Source organism: Hyaena hyaena, unplaced genomic scaffold, assembly GCF_003009895.1.
Source record: "Hyaena hyaena isolate Hyena2069 unplaced genomic scaffold, ASM300989v1 scaffold_123, whole genome shotgun sequence".
NCBI classification, from domain to species: Eukaryota; Metazoa; Chordata; class Mammalia; order Carnivora; family Hyaenidae; genus Hyaena; species Hyaena hyaena.
The window spans coordinates 2,046,742-2,063,577 of NW_024080756.1; the positions used below are offsets into that span (position 1 = coordinate 2,046,742).

At 46.8% G+C, this 16,836-nt stretch overlaps 1 protein-coding gene across 1 annotated transcript; it reads left to right on the top strand.

Annotated features, from left to right (window-relative positions):
* Positions 1–295: 295 nt before the first annotated feature.
* Positions 296–16,357, top strand: NR2E1 (nuclear receptor subfamily 2 group E member 1). Its single transcript, XM_039237409.1, has 12 exons — positions 296–697; positions 780–923; positions 1,900–2,018; positions 2,171–2,193; positions 2,301–2,446; positions 5,745–5,832; positions 7,371–7,606; positions 8,915–9,061; positions 11,206–11,302; positions 11,690–11,839; positions 12,090–12,195; positions 15,995–16,357. The coding sequence occupies exons 1-12, from the start codon at positions 296–298 to the stop codon at positions 16,155–16,157; spliced, it is 1,821 nt and encodes a 606-aa protein (XP_039093340.1). The 3' UTR covers positions 16,158–16,357.
* The last annotated feature ends 479 nt before the right edge of the window (positions 16,358–16,836 follow it).

Here is a 16,836-nt window from a genome sequence, read left to right on the forward strand (position 1 = left end):
GGGTGGCGGGGTCTGAGGCGCAGACCCGCTATGCCCCGGAATTTTCGCGTCCCTCCCTCCTGTTCCCCTGCCGGGGCGAGTACGCCTGCCTCTAATCTGCCCCGGGAGCCGTGGCTCGGAGGTCTGCGCCGTGGCAAGGCCGCCCCGCAGCTGTGGAGGCCCCGAGGGGCGACTGTGGAGGAGCCCCGCCCCCCCCCGCCCGCCCCCGTGGTCCTCCCTGCCCCCCATGGGTTTCTCCAGAGCTGTGTGTCCCCGTCCTCTGTCCGGATGGGAGGCGGGGAAAAGAAAGCCCACCATGCTCCTCCCGCGCGCTTATCTTGGCCTCATCAAAAGTACCCCTGGGAAGAGGACAGCTGGGGTGACAAGATTGCTGAACCCCCAGCATGGAGCCCCTCTCAGCCCGAGGGCGTGTGGTATGCTGGGAACGGTGGTTGCAAAATATGGAAACCAAGCTGACTGTTTCTGGCGTCAGTGCGACGCAGCAGAGCTCGCGTCTCCGGTTGCTGGGGCCGCTGTGGGTTCCCATGGGCGCTCTGACAGGCCCAAGGAGGTGAGCGACCAGCCCCGCTGTGGCCTCGCCTGGCTACCTCCAGCCCCTTCCTCCCCCCAGCACAACCTCTCCTCCCACCACACGGGAAAGGGGGCGCCGAGGCGGTGGTCGCCGCGCCGCGCGCCTCCCCCACCAGCCTTTGTCGCCGTCAGAATTCCCATGCTACTCTTTTTGACGGGTCACTGGTGGCTCTACAGGCAGGTGCTATGGCGGGGTTGTAATTACCCAGGCCGCGCTTGGTCGTTACCGAACCCCCACCCCCGCCCTGACCGCGGGCGCTCTCCCTAACTCCCTCCTTCCCGGCCCCCCGCAGCTCCTCCAAGGCCTTGGTCAGGAGTTCGCGCCTACCAGGACGCCTCAAATCCACGGGCAGGTTTCCACCTCTGAGATCTCAAGGGCCCCCCCCCCCCGTGGCGCCCTCGCCTCCTCTACGCCCCTCGCCGGGCGGTTCTGACCCCCCTCTCTGCACCCCCGCCTGATAGCGTTCCCGAACCGCAGCGCCCCGGGAAGCAACTGTCGGGTTTCAGCGAGGCGGAGGCGTCTGGGGCCCAGACTGGAGGCCGTCGGTCGTGTAGCGACTGGAAAATTTCATGTACAGAAGTTAATTATTACTGTCATTATTTTTATCATCAAAATGTTAACACTTCACTACTTTGCGGGAGGAAAGACGTCTAAGTCCCTATAAATCGCTTCAGGCTTGTTGGGCTCTTGAACCCTAGAGAAAACAGTTCCCTCCCTTCTGAATTTTGGGATACAACCCTCCCCCTCACATCCCTCCAAGGTCCACGGCCACCCCAGGCTTGAGGAGATTCCAAGGAAAGTTCTCTTAAACCAGACGACTGTCAAGGTCAATAGGGGTAGAGAGGACAGTCTAGGGAAACCAGCTACATGCTTTAAAATATCAGCCTCCCGCAGCGGTGGAAAAAACCAGCAGGAAGGGACCCACCCGGGATCTCACGTGAGGAGGTAGGTCTGGGAGAAGACGAGCCTGGGGAGTGGAGGGAGCCGGGTGGCTGTCCCGCGCCAACCTGCTCAGGGATCGCACTCGAGTCACTCTCTCGTTTGCCCGGCCCGGTGCTAGTTACTTTGGGGGGGGGGGGAAATGTTCTTTTCCTAAAAGAAGTGATTTCGCAAAAGCGATCCACTAAGCATTTTTTAAAATAGGTAAAGCGAAAGTTGGGCAATTACCACTACCCTTATTATCATTAATAATCCTAGTATTAGCATTACAATAATAATCCTAATAATAACAACCGCCCGGCAGCTCAGAGAAAACTCGATTGCCTTCCAGCTGCCATCCCCGGTTCCAGCCGTGTTTGTTTTTCTTCTTTCCCCTTTTACATTTCAAGTTTGTCTCCTCGCGCGCTAACAACTTTCTCTGTTTAATGCGAGCGCGGGGGAGGGAGGCGGCCAAACTTTCCGCGGAGCAGAAAGGCAGCGGCGGGCCGCGCTGCCGCCCCGGCCTGCTGTAATCTTTTATTCCAAAATGGGTCTCGGCGATTAGAAGAGACCCAAATACATGTAGCGGTGCATGAATAATGCTCATTGTAGGAAACTGACACTTGCTCAAGGAAAAAAAGTTTGGCTATAAAATCACTTCATTATTTGCTTTTACCGCAGCTTCGGTGCTAATCCCTTCAGAGGTCAGATTGCTTAGCATCTCTCTCTCCCGCTCCCCTTTCCTCCCTCTCCTCCGCCCTCCTCGCCCTCTCTCCCCTTCCCCCCTTCTCCGTCTTTCCTGCGATTTCAGGCCGTATTTTAGATATCCCCTGTAAAGTGTGCGGCGACCGCAGCTCGGGGAAACACTACGGGGTCTACGCGTGCGACGGCTGCTCGGGGTTTTTCAAACGGAGTATCCGCAGGAACAGGACGTATGTCTGCAAATCTGGAAACCAGGTACCTCGGCCAGGGCTGCACCGCCCGGCTCCCGTCTGCTGCTTCCCCTTCCTTTGTTTGTGCCAAGGCCTCCTCCGAGTTTCCAAGCTGCTGGGGAGAGATCGAGCTCTGACCTCTCCCTTCCTCTCCCTTCTTCCCGCCTCAACGCTCAGAGGCCCTTCCGCGTGGGAAAGGCGGGAAGAGGTAAAGGAAGATACAGAGTTTGCAGGGGGATATCTGAATCCCGGCTCCTCCCTACACACACACACACACACACACACACACACACACACACACACAGCCATCCCACTTTTTGCAATCCTCTGACACACTTTGACACAGGGTATGGCCCACACCCAGCGGCTTTGAAGCCAACTCAGGGGACCTACGGAACCTCAGAATTTAAACCACAAAGTGCAAGCTGGAGAAAAGGCTACGTTCTGTTGCCTGCACCCCAACCCCATTCCTAGCAGCACCCAAGTTCCGTGCCCTGACCGCTGCCTGCCATGGCAGAAGTAAAAGCCACAAGGCATCCCAATCAAGGTTGCCACCCAAGGTGAGCATGGTCATTTGGAGCACAGAGGGCTTGCCCTGTGAAGGGCTGGTTGTGTCCTTTCAACTTCTGCAGTAGCAGGACCGCTCTGGTAGTGGTCAGTGGGGCTTCAGCCCCCATGTGACTTTAGCTGGGGCTCATGGGGAAAGGGGATAGTGAGCAGGAAGAGAAGGCTCTCAAGGAAGAGGTAAGTGGGATCCTCTCCAAGGCTCCCATTATCTCCTGTTTCTCTGCTTAGAAGATGTGCCTGGTTGGTTGTGTGTTGGTCTTGAGCAAGCAGAACTCTCTCAGAGAGACAAGGGGGTTAAAGCATGGGCTGCGAGTGAGCCAAAGCTTCCAGAAAGAGCAAGTTGGATCCCCTGACTTAGTTTCCAGCTCAGTAATAGGCTCATTTCAAGGAGATCAGCCTTTTGGCCCCACACGTTGCCTTCTCCTCAGCCAGGCACACAGACCCTCACCACAGAGCCACCACCTTGACTCCCAAGAAGATCCTGGAGAGAGTATTAGTCAGAAGTCATCCTTTGGTAACCAAAATGGTAAAACATCTTCACTAATTAATATTTATATATGTATATACATACACAAATATTGTCTGGTGCTGGTGAATTATTCTATTTCTAAAGCTATGTCTGCTTATAGCAATTTCCAATAGATTTGGATTATCAACAAGAACATGATGATATTTACATTTGGATAAGTCATTTTGAACTCCAGCCCTGTTACCTGTTTAATTGGGTACACAGCTCTGTATCAGTTTCTAGCTCACCATATGGACACATCACATTATACACATGCAGGGCTGTATCCCTGTAGCCCCACAGGAATATGGGATCACTGTGGGTCATCAGATTTGAGCAGGCTTCTACTTAAATTACCTTTTAATTTTATGCAATGCACAGAATTGGGGAATCAAAATCTCAGATGCTATGCTTGATATTTTCAAAGGGGTTGGCTATCAATTGAAACATATTGATGTCAGTCCAAGTCCTTGTAAAGGACTGATAATAGACTCATCAGGCTTGGTGTCCTCTCCTTGCAGAGAGAATAAATGGGCTGAGCTCAAGCACTCATCTTTCTCTCAAGCTTCAGATATTTATATACATATGATCTGATTTGAAGACACTCTTAAGAACAAATGAAGCTTCCATTTTGCACTAGCTTGTTTATCAGAATACTAGAAAGATTACATTTGAGGATAGATATATGACTTCATTTAATAACAAATTCTCTAAACCTCTTTACATTGAGCTATTACACTGGCCAGCAAAGATGACCTAAAGAATTAACTTAGAAAGCAAAGATTATTTCCTTTATCTCTTTTATTCTAAGATTAGGTAAATAATACTCCAATTTATTGTTAACAGTAATGAAAACATATAGAAATTATTATGAACCCCTGCCCCACCTTTGTTTTAAATACCTCAACATATTTTAAATCAGAAGGGTGGGATCTCATAAAAAGTATATTCAAGTGTGTTATTTTTTTCCTAAGGGCTATTTCAGAAAGTGTGCATATTCCAAATTCAGAGTATATGATTTTTTAAGGTTATGAAGCAAAATAAAAATGTTTTTATTATATTCTCTTTCTTCCCACTGCACATGTAACAGTAGCAAGTCATATAAACACAGGAGAGCACCAAACTTATTCTGTATTTTTGGTGCATAAAATGCATATGTAGCTGTGACTCTTTATGTATCTATGTATATGTTCCCTCAATAATAACACCTAACACTGAATGAACACAGAAGTTCCATCAGAAACTTTCTCCGTAAATTTCCTCTTCCAATATTTTTCCAGAAAATTTCATTACTTAAAACGTTTATTTTCTCGAGCATCTCAAATAAATATTTGTAAGTCAGTAATCAGCTCTTTTTTCCCAGTTATCATGCCAACTTTCTCAGTCCATATTATCGTTTTGTCGGACAGCCCATCACATTATCTTCCTGGTCATATTTCCATAGTGGGCATTTCTAGAATTTGCCCAGGCTTTGGACTCTTCTTTTTCCACCCTCACCTCTGTATGTCTTGCCTTGCTAATCACTCTGGCTTCTGCCTCACCTTCCCTGAATGGCTATGTTTCCATGAATCTGGGCTGAGGCTAGTCTGTAAGACAAGTTTCACATGCTGGTTATAAGGATGGCCTCAGGTACAAAGGCAAGAGTAAGGAAACTGGATAGTGAAGAATAAATGGGAGACATTTATCTGACCGAAAGTGACAGAAAGAGGTAGACTCCAGACCTGATGGCGGAGAGAATGCTTGGCTGGAAGAGGGGCGTGGCGGCGATCCCGACAGGCAAGCCGGCTCCCAGCCCAGCTCTGGCGCCTCCTCCTCTGGGGCCAGGTCGCTGTCTTCGGTACTGAAAGTCTCGCCCCTACTCCACTACCTCCGCGCCTGGAGGAAGTCGCTCCTTCCAGCAAGGCAGAGTCAGGCAACAAGGCGCTTGGACCCTTCACTTGCTTGGCGAAGGACTTTTCCTCCTTCTCCACTTTCGTAGGGTCAGGGGATGTTCCTTTTGAACATAGCCCCTGGAAGTAGCCCTGAAGTAGCCCCCGGAATCCCAGCCCTCCGTCTGCCTGGCTCTGCTCGTGCCCAAGGCCTTTGAGGCTGGCGGACCAGGCCTTTGAGGCTGGCGGACCCAGGCTTGCAGCTCCTAAGTCCGTGGCGGAGTCCGTCCCCGCCTCCACGTTTCTCTCCACCAGGCGCCGGCTTCGCGTCTCCAGTCTCAAGGCCCTGGGGGTCGCTGACTGCCTGCGCTCTGTTCCAGGGAGGCTGCCCGGTGGACAAGACACACAGAAACCAGTGTAGGGCGTGTCGGCTGAAGAAGTGTTTGGAAGTCAACATGAACAAAGATGGTAATCAGTACAGCTTTTTATTTCTCTAATGTTGGTTGACTAGTAAGTAAATTATATGTAAACAGAAAATACATGGCACTCCAATGCATGTAAGTAATCTCCCCAGCACATCTTCCCAGATGCTGGGAATTGGCCTTGGACTTTCAGTCATATCCTTCCGTCTCTCTGCATGAGCCTCCTACCCCCCACCCTATTGAACTCTCAAAGTATGGCCCATGGCCACATTGGAAACTTGTGCCCTACAACCACCCCCATGGAGCTAGCGCTCCCGGTGGCCCCAGTCCGATGGGCACACACACACACGTGGTATTTCCTGCTTCACATCCTAATATCTCTTCTCACCTCTCCTTGCAGTTCCTTTGTGACCACCTCTAAGCCTGTTAGTCTACCTCAGGATCTCGCAGTCTGGAGAGTCTTCCAGGGTGGAGATCATGGGGACTAGGGAACTGTGTTGGAGGAGGGAGGGCAGAAACACAAGCAAGGGGAATTTCAAGCCCTTGTTTGCTAATTAATTAAGATTCCAAAATCAGGACAGCCACTGTGGCGATCTGGGCTTTTTCTGGGCCTTCTGTTTGTTTTACAAAAAGGGACTGGAGAGGCAGGGTGTCACCTGTGGGTGCCTCTGACACCCAACTCCCAGAAGGCTCTCAAACAAACGCAGCAAGAACTAGGGAGTCAGATGCTTCTTGTGCTGAGCTCAGTCCGAGTGCGTGCCCGGTGTTGGCCTGGCGAGGGCGCCCCAGGCCTGGCCGGGGGCTGGGTCCTGGCCAAAAGGGAGGAATGGGGCCTCAAGACAGGATCCTCAGAGGACTTTGCCTTGGCGATGGGCCGGGCTGGGTGGCAGCTCCAGGAGGCACAGCGCCCACTGGGGAGTGATCCTTCCTCCGCAACGCAGGAAGCAGGAGGGAGCGTCCAACCTGTTGAACTTGTGTATTGACAAGTTGTCAAGCTCTGCGAGCGGAAGATTGCCCTGAATTAATTTGTTTGTTTAAACTGTTGGCGGTAATTGTCACATCTCCCCTGCCTTCCTCCAGCACACTCCAAGACAGGCGCTCCCTCGTTCCATCCCACAATGTGTTCCAGGCTCGGGTCCTTTTCTCCTGAGGCCCTCAGAGGCCAAACGCCATTTCCGCGGGGGTGGAGGTGGGGGAGTGGGAAAAGTGTGCAGGGATGCTGTGCCTGCCTGGGCGCAATGCTCCCTCTCCCCTTTGTCTCATACAAGGGTATCTAAGTACTCCCGCTCAGAGGGTTTCTGGTTTTGCTGCGACCACCCTGGGTGGAAAAGAGCCCTGAGCCCACCTAGTCTTGCTTGAGGCGTGGCCATTATCAGGACACTTGGGGCCCAGCTCCTCTTCTCAGCCTTATCTCTCTGCCTCCAGTGTAAGAGTTAGACGATCTCAGAGCGTCCTCCAAGTGCACATTCCCTCTCCCTCCCTCTCTTCACCTCTTTAGTGACCTTGCCTGCCTGGATGGGGCATTCGGCTAAGTGTTGTCGAGTCTTTGATCGGGTGCATTTGTCCATCTGTCTGTCTCTGCAGCGGTGCAGCACGAGCGGGGGCCTCGGACATCCACCATTCGCAAGCAGGTGGCTCTCTACTTCCGTGGACATAAGGAAGAGAACGGGGCGGCGGCGCACTTCCCCTCGGCAGCGCTGCCCGCGCCAGCCTTCTTCACCGCAGTCACGCAGCTGGAGCCGCATGGCTTGGAGCTGGCCGCCGTGTCCGCCACCCCAGAGCGGCAGACTCTCGTGAGTCTGGCTCAGCCCACGCCCAAGGTCCGTGTCCCTGCTGTACTCAAGGAGTCTGGTGCTTAGCGGAGGGAGGAGAGGGGCGAATCCATTTCTTCTGAGCAGGGATGGGTTCAAGCTAAAGACCCACCTGGTCACGGTGCTGGGTCAGGCTCTGCGGGAGGTGTAGACCCCTTGCTCTCCCCTGTTCAGCCAGTGGTGCTCAAATTTTAGTGTGTGGTAAAGTCACTCTCTGAGATGGCTACAAATGTACACTCCCTGGCCCATTCCCCATTGAGTCCCTTTCTCCATGGAGGATGTACAAAAATGCCCTGGTGTGGAGCCGTGGCTGAACAACCTAGGTATTTCTGGAGACCAGAAGAACACTTCTGGTTTTAGCAAAAAAGAGTTGGCTACAGCTGGTAGAAAAGAGTCCCTGAGTTGAAGATCTCAGGGATCGGTTTCCTTGGGCAAAGCTGGGGGTCCCTAATGCAACAACAGCGTGTGGAGCTCACCCTGTTAGGAGAGTCTGAGGAATCTGGCTTTATTTTCTACTCTCCCTTCACTCTCTTCAGAGACGCATGTATTTACACCACGATCGATCGATCTAGTCTCTACTTAGCAGGGCCACAGCCTGAACCACTTCAAAAGGCTGCCACCTAGGGACTACCTTCCAGGCTTCCAGCTGGTACCTACCCAAGGCACCCACTCAAGGCCGCGAAGGGGAGGGCCAGCTGCAGCCCCACGCTGCAGGGAAGCCAAACACCTGGGCACCCGCACAAGCACAATATTTAATATTGCTTTCTTACCCTTGATGTGTATAATAAGCTTGGGAAAGTAGTGTTATGAATATGTTGTCAGTTATGAATGGGAATGCTCTGTGAATGATTAAGATGTCTAATTGAAATATTTCCATAATATACTAATCCTTTCTAAAAATACTCATATGCATATTTGTGTTTGGGATGCCTATTAATTTATACTTTTTTCACATCTATTTTTATTGACACAAATGCAAGCAGCTCTTGTCTAAATTGGGAGACAGGCCCGGCGCTTTGCTCAGCCTGAGGAAAATTTGCTACAGCGGATAGAAAAGCCAGATGCCCCTCTGGAAGGAATAGGCCCCCAAAGACTGGAAATGGGCCTGTCCTAGTGGTTATTATTTCTCAAAGTCTATAGATATAGATGTTTGGGTTTTTTTTTTTTTTTTTAATCTACCAATGGCAACTGCATGTTTCAGCAGAACACCGAATTCCTGTCTCCTTCCCTGTTCTAATTAGAAAATTAGAAGGTTGGCTCTTCTTGCAAAGCTGTGGTTTCCTCACTCCCTGGTGTTTCTCTTTCTTCCCTGCTCAGTACCCCCATGAAGTGAATGGGACCCCAATGTATCTGTATGAAGTGGCCACAGAGTCAGTGTGTGAATCAGCTGCCAGGCTTCTGTTTATGAGCATCAAGTGGGCTAAGAGTGTACCAGCTTTCTCCACGCTATCTTTGCAGGACCAGGTATGACCAAGAGGGTACTGAGCTCTCTGGGAAGGGGGTTGGGAAAAAAACAACGTAGTCAGCCTTATGAAACTGGAGGTTATCTGGATAAATCACGAAGGCCAAGCGTCCTTTCTTAACAGCAACGGGGAAACGGTTTTTCCTAGCTTCCTACTGTGGGTTCAAAATAGCTATGGAACCCTTTCTAAGAAATGTAATTATGTTATTTCAGACATGTTACATTTGGGCTATGAAAAACAAATATAGAAGATCATTATCTTTCTCTCTCCTTTTGTTAAATTGAATCACACATTTAAAAAATTTTAGTGATATTTAAAATTGCTAATAAAACAATGTTTCTTAAGAATATTGGACCTGAGAGAAATAGATGATGAGAGTATTCCCCTGTAATATTTTCAGATCTAGTCTTAATATTTTATGTCTAGAGCTTTATATTTTCCATTGTGATACTCACAGCCTTGACCACTAATTTATCAGCATGTACGGCTAAAGGGTCCATTGCATACCTCCTGTAGGCTAGGATCTCCCTTGATTCTTCAAGTACTTTTAGAGATTTTGTAAACAAATGGGCATTGTGCATAATTCTGTAGTTGTAAATGACATTCAGAGGGGGAAAAAAAGTGTGTGCTGCTAAAAATTACATCATACCAAAAGCCAGAAATTTTGTTGTTAGGAATATCAGGAGTAGCTTCTGCTGGAATTTTTCTAATCTTGAGGGGAAGAAAGAAAATGAAGTGTTCATAACCATTGGGTGGTTACCCAGACATTCATGGAAATTAATGACAAACTTCCCAAAAGACTAATAAGTAATTTTAAAAGCAAATGGTTTATGTATTTAATTCATTTTATACCTAGTTAAAGCATGATAGTGCCCTTTAATATGAAGCATGCTTCCTACAGAGAGACCTAGCAATGTCCTCAAAACATTTAATCTTCTAGTATGGGGTGTTCTTGGTGCTCGCTTCAGCAGCACATATAGTATGGGGTGTTCTTGTTTTCCGGGACTCTCAGACATGGTCAGAATTAGATATTGTTTACCTTGCATTTTTGAAGTATTATTTTCTGTACTTAATGCAATAAAACTAAAAATAAAGCATTTTCAAAATTAAACCTTTGGTCTTATTGTGATTTTGGTTACAAGCCTTCACAATTCAGCTCATAGCTCCCAAAAGGAAATCCCTTCACATAAATCATCCAGAATTGGCTGGTTTTTGAGAGATTTTTCAAAAACAGATTTTTTCCCCCAAAATGGTTAGGTTCTGTCTTTGACCAGGTTTACTGGATGACTCTAACCACTTGCTGTGTGTGTGTGTGGTGTGTGTGTGCTTGCACGTGTGTGCGCACCCATGCGCACTGCCAATTGTTTCTCAAAACAGGTATTTGTATACTCTTTAATACAAACAAAATTTACTTACTGTCTGCCACTTAGCCCTTTAGTGGAAACCCTTCAACAACCAGCAAACTGCAGTGAAGTGGAATCCAGTATATTAATTTGGAAAAGGAACGAGATTTTTATTTTAAATATTCAGTAGCACATTTTCTTAGAATGAAAATGACAAGCACCTTGATGCTGTCCACTTATGAGTCTCAGAAAAATCAGGCAGTGAGATGAGGTAAACTCAGCAAAACCCGATTAACATAATTACACCCTGATTTCCCTGCATGCCTCTTGGGAATTAGTGATCTCTCCTCACTCCCAGCCCAGCCCCCCAACGCTCTAGGGAGATGGGGGCCCAGATCTGCACGCTTAGTCTGTAATCCTCAACCCTGATAATATCAGCATTTTATATGAAGGGGGTCACCTGCTGAGCTGCTGGTGGCATTTCACTGAGCCTGGGTCTCTGGAGAAGTTTCTAGGTGGTCAGGAATGAATGGAAGCAAGGACAAGAAGGGTAAATCCTTTTCCAAAGGAAGCAAAGTTTGGAGAATTGGAATGGCTGACTCTCAGATGCATGTGCTTATCTATAGGCACCTTTTCAAAAAGGAAAGTATGTAAAATAAAAGAAAGCTAGAATATTCAGGGGGAAAATGACCAAGACAGGCATTTAAAACACTTTTTAAAATAATGGAAATTTACATATTGAAATTGTTTATAAATTTATAAATTACACACTATATTATATTATACATCTATTGTATGACAGCTGATGCTTTTGGAAGATGCTTGGAGAGAACTGTTTGTTCTAGGAATAGCACAATGGGCCATTCCGGTTGATGCTAACACTCTACTGGCTGTATCTGGTAAGAATTGCACAATTTAATGACTTTGTTGTAGAAATTACCATAAAAATACATTACTGAAAAAAGAACAACATGTAAAGAATAACAAATTCCTGCTGAACAATAGAGTATACCTGTCATTTATAAATCTATATTTAAATGCAAATAATGTTGTTTTGTTGTATTCATGACTGCTTGCATTGTTATTTAAATGCAAATTACTGTGTTTGTTATCATCCAAGAGAAGATTTTATATTAACTTTCATACAATATAGCCAGTTTACACGGAATCAGATATCTTAGAGTGACAATTGAATAGATATTGATATGCAGAATTCTGTCAAAAATCAATATTAAATCATGAAAATGCCTTCATATTAGAGCAGTTATTCCATATTTCTATTCTAGGCATGAATGGTGACAACACAGATTCCCAGAAGCTGAACAAGATCATATCTGAAATACAAGCTTTACAAGAGGTGGTGGCTCGGTTTAGACAACTCCGGTTAGATGCTACCGAATTTGCCTGTCTAAAATGCATCGTCACTTTCAAAGCTGGTAGGCCGATGCAACCCCCTGTGTCTTCTCCTTCCCCAGTTTTGCCACCTCACTAATTCAGCCACCTCAAAGTCCAGACTGATCACTGCAAAAAGAGGTGATGGTTTTTAAGGGGGCTGATACTCTTAGGCTGGCCCCACTTTCAATAGTGGGGACCCTGCTGTTCTGCTGGCCATCTATTTCCAGAGAGCTGCTTTCCCATCTACGTTTCCTCTGCCACTTATCACAGTTTCCTGGTCTTCATTTCTAGTTCCTACACATAGTGGTTCTGAACTGAGAAGTTTCCGGAATGCTGCCGCCATCGCAGCCCTTCAAGACGAGGCTCAGCTAACCCTCAACAGCTACATCCATACCAGGTGACTCGTTTGCCTTGAATGTGCACTTAAGAAAATTGCTTCCAATGTGAATGTGTGAGCAGGCGGTAATAAGCCAGTTCAGACCCTGTGACTCATCATCCTGTTGCCAGCCAGCTAATTTAGCTAGAATCTGTGTCCTTACCTATTGTGCAGGATGGGTGAGAGGAGCAGATAAGATTAGATTATCCAAGTGAGAGCATTGCCAGACTCCTTCTGGCTGTCCTGCCTGAACAAGTTGATCCACCAAAACATTGGAACACATTGGTGTGAATGGACCCTGATAAGGCAAAGGTCAAAAATAAAGGTCAAAGTGGTATATTAGTTGACATATTAGAGAGTGGTCACATCATCCTTGAGAGGCTATCTTTAACCCCATCGTGATTGCTGTTTGGCTTTGGTGACTGGTATCCACTGAGTTCTTTTGAGTCATAGCAACTTCTGGCCAAGCAGGGCCCACTGGCAGAGAATCTTCTTGGCTAGTCATTGGAACTCTCAGTCACTGGGGCTCCAGCAATGCTCCTCCTGGCACCAATGGACAAGTCCATTAAGAATTATAGACTTTCAGATTCCATTTTAAGATGGAAAAAAAGCAAGGCTTTTAAAGAGTAGTGGGACCCTGCTAGCTTCCTAAGTTAGGACTGTGGTAGATCTGAGGTTAGAACAGAATTACTATTGTTGCTTATTCTTTGATTGACCTTGAAAGGAACCCCATGCAAACCTGTCTCGATCATCTCAAAATCACCCGCAGACACTGTGCAAGGAGTAACTACATTGAGAGGGTAGAGGCAGTTAATGCCTCCCTCACCTAAGGGGTCAGCGAAATCCCAAGTCAGCTGTATTCACTGGGGGTGATACCACTTCTACTATGAGCTGCTTATTTCTATTATAAATCCTCTTTTGAAAACTAATGAATAAAACTGTTCCCTGTCCATGGAATGTCAATGAAACTGTGTTGAGTGATAGTGCATATGTATATGTCTTTCATTAAAGTACCATGGTTTTAAACGTTTAAATCCATGTTAAAGTTCAGAATGTATAGTAAGCACTTAATATTTGCTCAAAATTATAAAATGGAAAAGTACGTAATTTGGGCACTTCCCCCACTTCCCCACTAAAAATGAACTTGTATATCATAACTGACCTCTGACATCTATAGTCATTGAGGTATAAAGAACAGTACACTGAAAAGAATATGATATCCACTTACTGTTTCAGTCAAGCATTTGCTGAGGGCTTGACTGGTGAGCATTGTGGGACGCTAGAAAGAAAAAGACACTTTCCCTTACCATTGCATGAAGTAGGCAGAAGTGATCATTCAATTTAGAATAGAGAAGAGAGAAAAAGCAAAGTGTGGAGTGGGAGAGATGAATTCTAGGTGGTGAGAAAAGTCTGGAAAGGCTGGATGATGGAGGAGAAGACATGTGAGCTGGTCCTTGAATGGCAGGACTTCAGCAGGAGAGAAGGGCTGCAAGGAAAGCCAGTAGAGCGACCAATAGAGGTGCTGTGGGAGGTGCCAGCATGGAGGAAGGGGAGTCTGAGAGGGTCTGGCATACCAGAAACTTCTCCTAGGGTGACCTGAGAGAGCTAAACCACAAATTAACAAAATTCTGCTTTAGGAAAATGGCAAGTATATTACTTCTACCCCAGCCTGAAAACAAGGAAATTATTCATTGAAGGAACACATTTGCTTTGACATGGAATTTTGTTTATTAAATGTTTGTTTGTTTATTTATTTATTTTGAGAGTGGGGAGAGACAGAGAGAGAGGGTGAGAGAGAGAATCTCAAGCAGGCTCTGTGCTGTCAGTGCAGAGCCTGACATGGGGCTTGATCTCATGAACTATGAGATCATGCCCTGAGCTGAAATCGATTGAGCCACCCAAGTGCCCCTATATTCTAAAAGATAGTATGTTGAATAGTCAGACTCTCTCTCACTGTCTCAGTCTGTCTGTCTGTCTCTCTCTCATGTGCACACACACACACATTGTTATTGTTTCTAGGTAATACAGTACTTGACATAGAACAGACAATTAATTCTTGTTGACTAACCAGTCCCTTCCTAACTAGGAAATGAAAGAAGTGGGTGAGTAGGTGAGAGGATAATCTACTTGCAGAAAAGCAAGAGTTAATGGTCTATGGATTCCCCAAAATCTATCCTTTCTGAAAGTTACTATTTCCCACAGTGGTTCTTCACTGTGGGAAACGTCCAGCATGTTGGGTGAGTGCTTCACACATGGCAGAGGCTGGTCCAGGCAGCCTCTGCTTCTTACCCACTGCAGAGTCCTTGCTGCTCAGCCTGACCCTCTCAAGGGAAACAGAGCTGTTGAAGAGAGTAAATGACCAAGGGGGAAGGGAGATGTGGATCCTGGGGATTACTTTCCAGGAGACATGGAAGATACTTTGAGCAAGGAGAGCAAGTGATAGGGTGAAGGTATTTTTTAAAATGTAGCTAAGCTCCACCATTTCCATACTTCATTATTAAATGTGGTCTGGTCGTCCTTGTCCCTGGGTGATTATGAAGGTGGGCATTGAAAGGGCCAAACGGGGTCCTCAGAAGCTCAGAAAGAATGATCAGCCTCATGTCAGGTGGAAGAGAGCGAGCTCAAAGCTAACAGACAACCATGGCAATTTCTTCCCTGGATTCTATTTGCCCAGTGGAGTGATCAGTCAGTTAAACGCAGTGTTCAGCCACCTAGCTCCTATAAGGGAATTTTGATATCTGTCAGTTTCTAGCACCTTGTGGCCAGAGGTTAGGCCCAGCTAGTTACACACAGGTGTCTCTGGAGCTCAGTCTTCCAAGTGGTGTGTTGTCGTGGAGGGAGCCCTCCCTGTAGAGTATATGGATACCTGATTCCAAACAATTGACTGAGAAGCAAAAGGGCTGCTGTGAGGAAGTGGCTTATAGGCATCTAAAGGCAGCAGAAAATCGAACTTGCACATCTGAGCACAGACGCATGTTGGGACATCAAGAGAGGAAATTGTTAAGCAATTTCTCACATCTTTAATTATATGCCAATTTCATTGACATGAAAGTTGGGTGGCACTGCCACCCAACAGAACTTAGTCTTTAATTTGCAGTGTAATAAGGATGGAATTATTCCTGAGAGTGACTAAGTATAATGCCTGAATAATAATTTGGAGAATTGCTTTGAGAAGGAATCCATTTTATATGAGGGAGACTAGCCTGATGCGAGAGCCTTGGGGACCAGAAAATGTGGATGTTATCGCTACTTTTATCAGGAAAACCATGGGTATTTTCTATGCTGGCAACCTTTAGTATATTATTTGACTTAAACCTAGTACCATATTTCTTTAAAATTTTTAAAAATGTTTATTTTTGAGAGAGAGACAGAGTGCGAGTGGGGGAAGGAGAGAGAGAGAGGGAGACACAGAATCTGAAGCAGGCTCCAGGCTCTGAGCTGTCAACAAAGAGCAAAACATGGGGCTCGAACTCAAGAATGGTGAGATAATGACCTGAGCTGAAGTCAGACGCTTAACCGACTGAGCCACCCAGGTGCTCCAGTACCTATTTCTTAAAATTACTTTTTCTCCAAACAAAATGCAACCCCTTTGCTAACATAAAGATAGTGATTTTGTCAGCATCAAGTTCTTCGTGCCTTGAGTATTCAACCCACACAACAGGGCCAGTAGCACCTGCCTAGGTCTCTGTTGCTGGGAGAGTGTGGTATTAAAGAGGCCCAGACAGGAAATTATGCTGAAGACGGTGTGCGTTCACGTATGAGATACGAGTTCCCATGAGTCCTTGCTCTTACCTTGCTGTCATGGCTTCTCCTCTTCCAGATATCCCACTCAACCCTGTCGCTTTGGAAAACTCCTGTTGCTTTTGCCAGCTTTACGTTCTATTAGTCCGTCAACCATAGAAGAGGTGTTTTTCAAAAAAACCATCGGCAACGTGCCAATTACAAGACTGCTTTCAGATATGTACAAATCCAGTGACATCTAAGCCCTGAGTCCCCACTTTTCAGGATGGGGCAGTATTTGATGAACTTCTACCCACGGAGAACAAGCCTCAACTAACAAACCCTTCAGGAAGCATAAACCTGGGAATGTGTAGCCTTCAGGAAAAAAAAATGCCAATTGACACAAAACCGTTCCAGTGGCTTTGACCTACTGCCTCGCCCAGGGTAGGGCAGCCGGGAAAGAAAGGGGGGTGTCACAGGGCCACCCAAGCAGAGCCACGCCCTGGGAGGGGGGCTGGTGGGGGGGGAGTGTTGCCACAGGCCATGCCATTCTTCTTACCTGGAAGATCGGGCTGAACTCTCAAAATCGAAAATATCAGTAGAAGTTTCTTTTCCTTTTTAGCAGATAAAGTTGGGTAACCAAATATAGTTCTGTATATAACATCATACAGCAGCCTTCGGAACTATTTCATGTTGGAGAAATTGTTTTAAAAATAATGGTTAGGTTTTAAATCAAAAGTTTTATCAAAAATTTTTCTTCTATCGTAATACATCATGAAGTGGCCTTCAGGACTGAGTTAGTGAATGAAAGGTAGCTTACGCCATGAGACTTGCTTTTCTCTATCTTTTTTCTTTCTTTTCTCTCTCTTTTGTTCTTCTCCTTCTCCTCCCCCTCCTTCCCCTCCTCCTCCTCCTTCTCTTTGATACCATAGGCCAGGCAAC

Coding starts and splice junctions, on each gene's coding strand:
- NR2E1 (XM_039237409.1), top strand. CDS start 296: ATGCTCCTCCCGCGCGCTTATCTTGGCCTCATCAAAAGTACCCCTGGG. Junction 11,840..12,089: donor CATCGTCACTTTCAAAGCTG/GTAGGCCGATGC, acceptor CTTCATTTCTAG/TTCCTACACATAGTGGTTCT. Junction 12,196..15,994: donor AACAGCTACATCCATACCAG/GTGACTCGTTTG, acceptor CTCCTCTTCCAG/ATATCCCACTCAACCCTGTC.